At 35.2% G+C, this 12,262-nt stretch overlaps 1 protein-coding gene and 1 pseudogene across 1 annotated transcript; both read left to right on the plus strand.

The window, feature by feature from the left end:
* The first annotated feature begins 148 nt into the window (after positions 1–148).
* LOC141843979 (uncharacterized) lies at positions 149–5,952 on the plus strand (annotated as a pseudogene).
* Positions 5,953–6,519: 567 nt separating this feature from the next.
* On the plus strand, positions 6,520–10,540 carry LOC141844461 (elongator complex protein 6). Its single transcript, XM_074732510.1, has 5 exons — positions 6,520–6,923; positions 8,475–8,547; positions 8,701–8,912; positions 8,983–9,129; positions 10,208–10,540. Exons 1-5 carry the CDS (start codon positions 6,687–6,689, stop codon positions 10,328–10,330), a joined length of 792 nt encoding a protein of 263 aa, XP_074588611.1. The 5' UTR covers positions 6,520–6,686; the 3' UTR covers positions 10,331–10,540.
* Positions 10,541–12,262: the final 1,722 nt, after the last annotated feature.

The raw sequence follows: 12,262 nt of genomic DNA on the forward strand, positions 1-12,262 counted from the left end.
CCCTAAGCTCAGTTGGTTTCTACATAGCGTTATCTCCAATAAGGTTTGGAGATCAATTTTCAACTGGTGTGAAATATTCATCAATTTTCAACTGGTGTGAAATATTGTAGCTGCACAATATTTATGTTATAGAATTATAGTTTGGTAGATGTGCGGCGGTCAGCTGGTGCAGGTCTTCCCTGGTGGCAGGAGAGCTACCCTCGCGCATCAGGCGGATGCTGTAGCTGATGGATGAGGACATGGTATACGGACCTACAGATGCACATGTGGTTTTTGTACATATGACTGAGTGAGTGCGATAAATGCTCCAGTTAGGCGGTGGAACATGTACAAATACGCATATCAAACGATGGCGAGATAGACCAAAGACTTGGTTAGCAACAATAAAACAAGATAAAATTTATTTAAATATAAATGATGATATAATAGGAGATAGGTAAATCGAAAATCTATAGCCGACCCCACTTACGGAATAAGGCTTGGTTGTTGTTGTTGCCTGAATGTGTAAAGTTTAGGATATAAATTTTAAAATTTTAAGATTTAATTATAATTGAAGGAGCTTTCGTGGTGGTACAATATATAAAAATTATTTGATAACTATCAAAATTATTTAAACTTCATATAAATAATTTTAAATTAATTAAAATTATTTTAAATAATTATAATTAAATTTTAAATTATAAAGGAGATTATTATGTTGTTATTTTCAGTCTAATTTAAACCCTATTTTTTAAACTGATTGGGCCATGGGGCCAAGGTTAAATCCATCGTAATTTATATCCCTTTCAGATTGCTTGGGACAATATTGAAGGAGCTTCTAGGGCGAGGGCATCATCTTTTATCACAATCAAAGGGACACCCCACTTTGATTGTTTATCAAAAGGATACTATTATTTCAACAAAAGATGGAATCCGCCACTTCAACACCCCCATATCGATTGGTCGCATGACTATTTATGAGGAGGTAAATCAGGAAAGTTACAGTTAACTACTATGAGAAAGGGCATTGTATTAGTTTAGTCAAGATTCGATCCTTGTCCACTTCAATAAGTCTGCCCCGTAGTAACCAACTCAACCATGCCCAAGGGCTAAAAAAGGACACTATTATGTTGTTATTTTCTGTATAAATTCTAAACTCTAATTTTTTAAATCGGTCAGATGTATTGTAGCTGCTACATATGTTATAGCAATTATAATTTTGTAATTGCTACAATACGTTCAACATATTTAACATTCAAACATATTTACGTTATAGAATTGCAATTTCGTAGATATTATAACGTATATTTAACTTGTTTAAAAATATTTACATTGTACTAGCTATAGTTTTATAGCTATTATAACATAGATTCAACCTTATTTACATACCATTCACATTATAATAGCTACAAAACTATAACTATTATAATGTGAATATTTTAAAATGTTAAGTATATCATATGCATTAATTATATCATCTACGAAACTGTAACTGTTAAACATGTTGTAACAACTACGAAATCGTAATTGCTACAACCGTAACTGTTACACATGTTGTAGCAGTTACGGTTTCATAGTAATTACAATGCGTCTAATAAATTTCAAAATTGGATGGGAGATTTAGACGAAGAATAATAATATAAAATAATATTAAAGGATATTTGAGTAAATATATGTAATAAAATAGTGATGTGGTACAGATAAAAAAAATAGAGTGGGACGTCTGTTTTATTTTTTAATTGACATCAAATATGATTTGATCTTATAAAAATTTTCCATCCATATTATGATAAATTAGAATTAAAGTTGAAACTAAATTCTTAAAAATATAAAAAATTTAAAGAGACATCCTACTGCTACACGACTCCACTGCCTTAGGAAGAGATGCCTCCATGTTTGATAGATAGTATGAAAAATTATAACATAGATGTGAAGCCCATTGCATGTTAATGGGACCCATTTACATTGAGTGTGTCATGCTATATTCATGCTACAATTTTCATGCTACCGATTTATCATTACTCTCGTTCAAAATTACATGACACTGTTTAATTTGTTATTAAAGGACGATGAAAAATTATTTTAGAGGACAATGAACTAATATAATCCCCAAATTTATATATCCATACGATTTTCTTTAAAATATTATCTTTTAAAATAAATAAATAATTATTTTATTATAAAACTAATAATTTTATAAAATATTATTTTAACAAATATATCATTAAATTTATATTTTTAAAATAGGCAGTTAACCTTTCAGCACGTCCAGCACGTTCCGTCGTAGGGTCAAATTCGAAGGGCTTCCCTGAGCCCTCGGAAGCGGCAGTGGACGATCCTCCTGCTGGGGCGACGCCTTTTGCCACCAAGCTTGCTCCTCCCGCAGCTGGCCTCGTGAATCCCACTGCTGCCCCACAGCAGTCCAATGTGCATGGGAACGCGGAGGAGGATGGAAAGCAGGGGCGGACGGAAGGGCTGAGGGTGGGTAACCTTGTCGAGGTCAGCTCAGGCGCTTCGAGTGTTTCCGAGGCAAGCCCCGTCACCGATCTTGAAAGGAAGCTCCGGCGAGCCGAGAGATTTGGGGTGCAGGTGGTGCTTTCCGAAGAGGAGAAGAGAAATTCTCGAGCAGAGAGGTGAAAGTTTCGAACTTTGTTCTAGTTCCTTGATTTTGAACTGTCTAAGTTTGTTCCCCTTTATACACATGCAAATGTATGCTGTTGTTTTGTTTTGTTTTTTTTTTCTGAAATAAAGAAGAGATGTTTTGTAATTCCTGCAACTTAACCTTGTGAAAAGAAAAAAAAATGGAGCCATGCTGGTTTGGAAATTAGGGTTCTAGATAATAACAAATGTATTGGCTAGTTAAAAAAAATGATAAATCCCAGTTAGCCTCATTGACTATCCCTGGGCAGACCGGTCCGGTCCCACGGAAATTTCCCACCGGCCACCAGGGTAAATCGGGAAGTGTACGCAGCGGCCAGCCCAGACGCCCAACATCCTTTGATTGCGCTCCCCATTTGAAAGAAAATTCCTACAAATACGCTGTAGTTGGGGATCAAACCGCATGTGCCTGGGTGATCGATGTCCTACTGCGACACCAATGCCCCGGGGACATGTATTGCCTAGTTAAAAAAAAATGATAATCCCAGTAGCCACATCTCTGGGGGTAGTCGGCCCGGTCCCACGGAAGTTTCCCACCGACCACCAGGGTAAATCGGGAAGCGCATACGGCGGCCAATCCAGATGCCCAGCATCCTTTGATTGCGTTCCCCATGGAGGAAAATTCCTGCAAATACGCCGTAGCTGGGACATCCCTGAGTTACAATCCGGATGTCATACCGTTGCATCATTGCCCCGGGGACATGTATTGCCTAGTTAGACTGTATGGATGGTGGTAGATAGATATGATTGAATATCTAGTTATTTCTTAGACTAGGGTCTCAAACCCTAGTTCCTTGAGACTATGTTTTTATTTAGTCTCTACTTGGTTTTAAATTCAGCTTCTTTATCAACTCCACCTCCCATCAGTCATATTGTTTATTGTATTGTGATTTTGTTAATAGAAATCGGGTGTCTGTATATGACACCTATTGATTGGGTTATGGCTTTCGTCGATTTTGTTATGCATGACTGGATGTATAGGACTACCTCTTTGGGGTGTTTGGGGGCTCATGCCGTGCTCGATCGTCTAGGGGCTTTCCCTATGGGTTCAGGCTCTAAAAATTGCCCAAATGTCTCACTATCATTTTTCTATTTGGGAATTTCCTATGCATCTAAGGGGAGCATGAATGACTAATGAACAAGGAGAGGTAAAGGAAGACGGAGTTAGATTGATAACAAACAAATACTTGATTTTCTTATTATTTAGGTAATGCTATCATAGGAAATGAAGCTCAATAGTAGAGAAAAGATCTTGTTATCAACTTTTCGTAACTGCTCTAGGATCCTGTTTTGGTCAGAAATGGTGCAAGTTAATCTTCTTGACACTTTATGTTGCTTTCTCCAAATTACAGTACGTCACCTTGTCCCTCTTTTATGAGCATAAACACTTGCAGCGAATATAATAGTAATAATGCTGGTACTTGGTCTTTATATTTTATCAATGTCTTGGTTATGATCTCTTTTTGTTTTCATATCTTCTTTTGACTTGATAATGGTTACTTTCTATGCTTAAATTCTCAATTTTTTTGTTAGTGTGGCCTGAGCATGAGGCATTTTAGTGAAATGACTAATAATATATTGTATTAACTGTAATCTTATCATTGTTTCTTGCTCCTGTTATGCATGTCTGCTTTGTTTCACACAATATAAGGACTAGCCTATTCTTGATGTGCTTTGCAGAGTTCTTTCGTCAATTATTCATTTTTTAGACTTTACTACGATTGGACTGCTGTTTTAGATCATGAATATTGGCTTTTCTGTTGATTTTTCAATTTATCTAAGCTTTACCTTTTTAAATGTGAGGAGTTTATATTCACTTCTCCATGAATTTCGTTAAATCTTATTTTCAGGTTTGGAATCGATTCAAACATGAGTGGAAGCAAGATTGCGAGACAAGCAGAAGAGCAAAAAAGAAAAGCCTGAGCAGAGAGGTGCTTACTTTTGCTCCATTACAAAGTATTAGTTGTTTTCCCCTCCAATTATAAATCCTTAAGGCCTCCTTGTTTTCCATATCTTAGGTTGGGGCTCAAGGTGGATAATCCAGTTGATGAGGCGGCAAAGAAGAAGGCTAGATTGGAATGATTTGCACCAAACTCAAAGCTTACTACTTCAGAGGAGGAAAAAATGAAAGCAAGAGCAACCAGGTGATTGATTGTCTTTGTTTATCATATTTTGAACATGCGACTTGCTGATTTCTTTCCTTGATTTTACCAGACTGAAATTTGACTCACTTCATTGGAAAATGATCAATTTTTGAATATTTTGTTTGCTTATTATTATGGTTATTATTTGTTATTTGTTTTTCTTGAGAAATTTCCTTGTTTGTTCATTTTTCTATTTGGGAATTTCCTATGCATCTAAGGGGAGCATGAATGACTAATGAACAAGGAGAGGTAAAGGAAGACGGAGTTAGATTGATAACAAACAAATACTTGATTTTCTTATTATTTAGGTAATGCTATCATAGGAAATGAAGCTCAATAGTAGAGAAAAGATCTTGTTATCAACTTTTCATAACTGCTCTAGGATCCTGTTTTGGTCAGAAATGGTGCAAGTTAATCTTCTTGATACTTTATGCTGCTTTCTCCAAATTACAGTACGTCACCTTGTCCCTCTTTTATAAGCATAAACACTTGCAGCGAATATAATAGTAATAATGCTGGTACTTGGTCTTTATATTTTATCAATGTCTTGGTTACGATCTCTTTTTGTTTTCATATCTTCTTTTGACTTGATAATTGTTACTTTCTATGCTTAAATGCCAATCAATTCTCAAATTTTTTGTTAGGTGTGGCCTGAGCATGAGGCATTTTAGTGAAATAGCTAATAATATATTGTATTAACTGTAATCTTATCATTGTTTCTTGCTCCTGTTATGTATGTCTGCTTTGTTTCACACAATATAAGGACTAGCCTATTCTTGATGTGCTTTGCAGAGTTCTTTCCTCAATTATTCATTTTTTAGACTTTACTACGATTGGACTGCTGTTTTAGATCATGAATATTGGCTTTTCTGTTGATTTGTCAATTTATCTAAGCTTTACCTTTTTAAATGCGAGGAGTTTATATTCACTTCTCCATGAATTTCGTTAAATCTTATTTTCAGGTTTGGAATCGATTCAAACATGAGTGCGAGTAAGCAAAAGAAAAGCCCGAGCAGAGAGGTGCTTACTTTTGCTCCATTACAAAGTATTAGTTGTTTTCCCCTCCAATTATAAATCCTTAAGGCCTCCTTGTTTTCCATATCTTAGGTTGGGGCTCAAGGTGGATAATCCAGTTGATGAGGCGGCAAAGAAGAAGGCTAGATTGGAATGATTTGCACCAAACTCAAAGCTTACTACTTCAGAGGAGGAAAAAATGAAAGCAAGAGCAACCAGGTGATTGATTGTCTTTGTTTATCATATTTTGAACATGCGACTTGCTGATTTCTTTCCTTGATTTTACCAGACTGAAATTTGACTCACTTCATTGGAAAATGATCAATTTTTGAATATTTTGTTTGCTTATTATTATGGTTATTATTTGTTATTTGTTTTTCTTGAGAAAAATAAAAATTAGAAGCATATATGTTAGAAAAAGGTTCCTGAGTATGCCCATTTAATCTATATCAAATATTATAGGAATCATAGGTAAATTGTGTTTATGTCTTTTTCCAAGATGTTTTATAACAAAACTTAGATAAGTAAATTGTGTAATGGACATATAATTTATATTTTTAAATTTAAATTTGATAGTATAAATTGAGAATAATAAATTTTTAAATGAATAAAGTTAATGCCCTATATGATACGGAACCGGTGTTTTTTTTTTAATAACCGGACCGGACCGGTTTCTCAAGTCTCAACTGCTTTCCCAGTTCCCACCGCTTGCTTAAGCACCGAAACCCTAACTGTGTCCTCTTCAGCGGGCTGCTCCCAATCGTCCACAGCACATCTCGCCGCTTCTCCTCTTCCCGGAGAACGGCGACGCCGTCTCCCTCCCTCCCTCTTCCTGCCGGCTTGAGCCTTTGTCGGGAAGCCCTTGGATCGCTGAACAGGGAAGCGAATAAGATGAATCCTGCTTTCTCTTCTACTACTACCAATCTCCTCGACGAGGCTCTTGGGATCGGTCGCACTGGTTCTGTACCGTGGCGCATTGCCCTTGTCCAGGACTGCGTCGAGGCCAGTGGTGCTTTCCTCCTGCACCACCTCTTGAAGCGCTCCCTCTCCGCTGAGGGTGCCGGGGCAGTTGTGTTCCTCGGCCTCGCGCAGCCGTTCTCCCACTATGACCGTGTCCTGCGGAAGATGGTATGCCTGACCTCCCATTTCCCCCTGTTAAGTTGATCGCGTCTGCTATCCAGCATCTTCAATACGTGAATTTGTGGGTTATCCTTTTGATTTCTGTTATAGCCTCAATTTGTTACCGAAACTATATGTTGGCTGATTTGTATATCCTTGCTGCTTTAGCTCTAGATAGTATATATCAAAATCAATTGGAGAGATTTCATTAGAACTTAGTGGAAAATGATTGCATATTTTCATTGTTGGCACCTATTAGGACTCCATTCTTTGAATTCTCAAGTTCTATTTGTTTATCAAAATCATCCATATTGCTTGTTCAGTTTGTACGAGTTCCCTTGTAGCAATGCAAGGTAAACTATTTTTTCTTAGATTTCTCTTCTCTAGCCAGTTCAAGGATAGTATTTGGAGGTATCTTAGACTTTTCAATAGAGTTCCAAAGACAATATTGTACAGAAGGGGTGATGCCAGTTGCTACCAGAAATGATATTCTCATGACATATCAGCATTTTGACTAGTGTATCAATTATTCTTTTATTTTATTAACACAATCATGGCGAAGAAATAATTTTCCAAAATAAAGTTGTGACATAATCACAGGTGGGTTTAGGCTGGGCAGCCCTTTTTGTTTACTCCGAACCCTTTTTGTTCAGGGAGGGCATAATATTAACACCCTGATATGGTCCGCTGGTCCAACTGGTCCATTACTAGTTGTGTTGAGAATGGCAACCCTTGTTGGAGTTGCAAACACTGCTTGTTATAGGTATTAATCAAAAGTTCAAGTCATGGTTTTTGTATGTTCGTGTTATCTGTCTTTTGCAGCCATTGTTGTAGTTTTAAACACTGCTTGTTATAAATACTAACAAAACTTCAAGCCATGGTTTTGTATTTTCATGTTATGTCTCTTTTACTTCTTCGTCTTTTGGCATATGTAACATGCCTTCCTTATGCTAGGATGTGCACTTTTCATATGTCAATTGTGAATATTTAAATGCACTGGAAAAATATAAGATCAGAAGATTCACAGGGATTTAAACTTCGTGCACCTTATTTTTAATAAATTTGGTTGAATCCAAGCAGTAGTCTTTTGATTGGTATAATCTCATACAGAAAGAACTAACACATGAGGTGGATTCTTATGGGAAAACTTGAATTTCCTTAATACTTCTGCAAACTTAGTGTGTTTTTCTTTGACATTTAAAGTCCAGTTATTCTATTTTAGTTTATTTGGATGCTACTCTTTATATGTAATACGCTTTTCGATTTCTCTGTTCGGTATACTTTCTAATAAACAACACCAACTTAATCCAAATAATCTGGCAATTTAAAGTTGGCATTGCCTGTTCCATTCCCTATTCTTTCATGCTATTAAATGATTAAATTTCTCAGTACAATAATACTGTTCTCATCAAGTATTTTCTTTCCATAAGGATCCTTTTTTTTCAGTATTCATGTGTTTTTTCTGGTGTTTGGTATTTTACATCTGTCTTTTATCATTGTACAGTTTGTAGCAATTCATTACTTGTTTGGCAAGACCATGAGATTCCTATTTTTATTCAGGGATGCAATCTATCATTGCAAAGGAACAAGAATAAACTTCATTTTATTGACTTGCTTGATTTAGAGTTTCCTGGTGAGTGGTTGTCAAGAACCTTAAGCATTTAACCTTTTGGCTTTCCGATCCGCTCAACTCCCGTGATTACTATCTTTAGTTGTCCATTAGCAGATTCTTCATCGTATAATGTGATGTTCTGATTTCATTTCATAATGTTTGCATCAATGGCAGGTGGAACAGATCACAATGCTATAGAAGATGGATTCATGAATTTGTATAATAGGATTTTGAGGTCTATAGAAGCTAATAACTTGATGCAAAACAATGGTGGATGGATTCGTATCATAATTGATGATATCTCTCTTTTGGAAATAGCTGCTCAGGGCTCTGGCAGTCATATCTTAGACTTTCTTCATTACTGCACAACCCTTACATCTGAACTGGTAAAACAAGTGGCACCGAAATAATTTTGTTTATTTTTACCATGTCACTGAGTTGTGATTCAACAATCAGGATTGTTCTCTGTTGATTCTGAATCATGGAGATATTTATTCAAGTGAAGAAGACCAGCGGCTGCTTTTGCATCTGAACTACTTATCGGATGTTGTGATAAAAGCAGAAACTCTAGCTACTGGTATAGCTGCTGATGTCCATGGACAGGTATTGTAGTCTTTATAGCACAGTATATTTACGACTCATTGGAGCCAATTTATTATTTCACTAACACCATTTCTCTGACATTTAATGAGGAAATATGGAAAAGAGTCTAATCAGGCATCATTATATTTGCTTCATCGTTATTTTTAGTGTGTAGAAGCCATGCCTGAAAAACAAATAACTTTATTTAGGCTAGAAGTTAAGTATTTTGGACGATTGATAGGATAACAATCTTTTTACACTTTGAGACATTTTGTTTAGGCTTTTTCTACATGGGATAGGCAGAATAGAGAGATGGATCAGATAAAGTGCTGTTGTATGGTAGGGGAACAAAATTAAAAAACTCTAAAATAGATTGTGTTTGCCACTTGGACTATAGCTGTACGTTACCAAAAACACAAAAACAAGAGTATTCAGTGTAAAATTACTGCTTTTATTTGTCTGTTTTATAACTAATACAGAGTCCCGTAGTGGGAAGCCTAAAACTGTGATGGAAAATTCATCACATGTATTTCCACCCATTTCAGTTTATTTTGTATATGATTCGGTACCTGCGACAGTCTTGCACCCCTTTCTTTCACTTGATTTGAGAAAAATTATTCCCGGGACATAATTGAGTTAGTTACGACGGAGCATACTTGTTGAAGTAGGCAAGGGTTGAATCTTGACGAAGCCGAGGTAATGTCCTCTTCCGTCGTGGTCAACTGCAGTTTCTCGATTTACCTCCTCATAGATGGTCGTGGGACCGATCGTGTGGGACCGATCGTGTGGTGGATTTTACTTTTTTACTGAAGAGAAAAAAAAAACTTATTTAGAAGATATTATCTACCATTCACTTAAGTAATCATGGATCCTTGCTTCAGGTGATAACCTTTTACACTTTATTGGTACAAATATAGTTCTTTTTATTTGCTTGGTAAATGTAAGTGTATACAGCAACCAAAAAGCGATATACATACCCAAGCCAGGCCATGTTCCTTGAACATCGACTTAATTTTGTTGATGATGCTGTGCTTTTGTTGTTTACGTTTGGTTCCTGCCTCTTTAATTCTGGTATCTTACCGATGGTATGACATAACAGTTGACCATCATAAACAAGAGGGCCTTGGGTGAACTTGGATGGTCAAGTAACAAAGTTTACAATTTCCAATTCAAAGTGAAGGAAAATGGCGTCGAGTTCTTCTACCCAGGGACCAAATTCTAGGCCATTTTGCCATTAACTACTTCTGTTGCTTGCACATCAAGACCACATCATCGTGTTCTCGTTGTGTTCATCTTCATGGAACAAAGTAGTCTTGTTTATTGTAAATGTGAGCAAGCCCAGCGTCTAACTAGTTCTTGGTGTATTACAGTTATTATTATTTTTTTAAAAAAATCTTTATCTTTTATACTTTCTATTTGTATCAATTTGATTGGGTTATATTTGAATGTCGTGTGATATGATTTTTTGTAAAAATGGATTAACTTATCAAAAATTCATCATATGGTCGGGCGGGATAGATAGATCTGCTATCTTGACGAATTAGAAAATCTCTAATTCCAATCCAACTTGAGATGAGTTGCGGGTTATGTAGGTTAACTCACGAACCTATCACAAAATAAAAATAGATAAACTGTTGAAATTTTTATGTTTGAATTTAGAATTTGATGACTTAAATTCACGAGTGCATATAAAAAAAAATATAAAAAATATTAAAATTTTTAAGTATTGTTACTCAACATTTTTATTTTAAATTTTAGAAGAATTTTTTTTTCAATTTACGGGCCAACTTAAGATCACCACATGTCAATCCGTGTGGGCTGTGGGCTGTGGGCTCAGATGGATCAACCCACTTAATTTATTTTAAAATAAGTTAATAAAATATTAATTCAATCTACTTAAATTGTCTGTTTCTAAATTGACGGCTTTCAAACAGCTGAGATGAAAAATTATAATATATTGGTGAAAAATTATAAAGTATATCATTACGATGAATTAATGTTTAAATTGGTTGGTCATGTGTCATATCTATATAAGTCAAACATCCATGTTAAATCCAACAGCATTAAACTCAAAGTCAATCAAAATGAAGGGCTGACGGGTTCCAGGCCTAAAGATAATAAGACAGCCAAACCCCAATAGAAAAAAAAAAAAAAGAGAGAAAAAAAATTCTAACATGACCGCAATGGTGGAATTGAAATCACAAGTGTGAGCAGTGTAACAATGAGATGACAATCAACAGCAATGTTAATTCATCAAATATTGCTCTGTGTGGAAATCAAACATGTCGAGCAATTTGTTAACAAAAAATATCGAGTTAAGTAGTGAATTTTCTTTTTAAAGACAATCAAACAGCCAAAATCCCAAAGAAAAAAAAGGGAGAAAAAAAATTCTAACATGATCTCCACACAAGTGTGAGTAGTTCCTTTTTTTTTAGTAATAGATCTTTTAAATCCTATAGTTAGAATATGTTAATATAGCAGATATTATTTATTTAGATGACAATCAACAACAATGACAAATCATCATATACGGTTATATGTGGAAATTAGATATGTCGAGTAATGTGTTGAAAAAATATCGAGCTAGATAATTAATTTTCTTTCTAAAGACAATCGGACTGCCAAAACCCAAAAGAAAAACCTCAATAGTGGAAGAAAGCACAAGTATGAGTAGTTCTTTTTTTTCTATTAAAAGATCTTTCAGATCCTACAGCTAGACTATCTTAATGTAGAAGAGATTATTTATTTAGATGGCAATCAACAATAATGATAAGTAATCAAATACGTCGAGCAATATGTCAATAAGACAATGTTGATTAATGCGTCGACAATATAATGTCGATCTAGATAGTGATTTTTTTCTAAAGACAAGTTGAACCCAAAAGGAAAAAAAAGAAGAAAAAAAATCTAACATGGCCTCAATGGTAGAATTTACATTAGAAATATGAATAATTTTTTTCTACTAAAAGATCTTTAGGCCCTATAATTAGAATATCTTAATGTAAAAAAGATTATTTGCTTAAATGTCAAGCAACAACAAGTCATCAAATACTGCTTTGTTTGGAAAGTAAACATGTCGAGCAATGTGTCGACAATAAAATGTCGAGTTTGATTTTCTAAAAATATTCAGACAGCCAAAACTCAAAAAAAAAAA

This window comes from Curcuma longa, chromosome 13, assembly GCF_044706935.1.
Source record: "Curcuma longa cultivar G26 ecotype Majalengka, Jawa Barat chromosome 13, ITB_CL_G26_1.1, whole genome shotgun sequence".
Lineage (NCBI taxonomy): Eukaryota > Viridiplantae > Streptophyta > Magnoliopsida > Zingiberales > Zingiberaceae > Curcuma > Curcuma longa.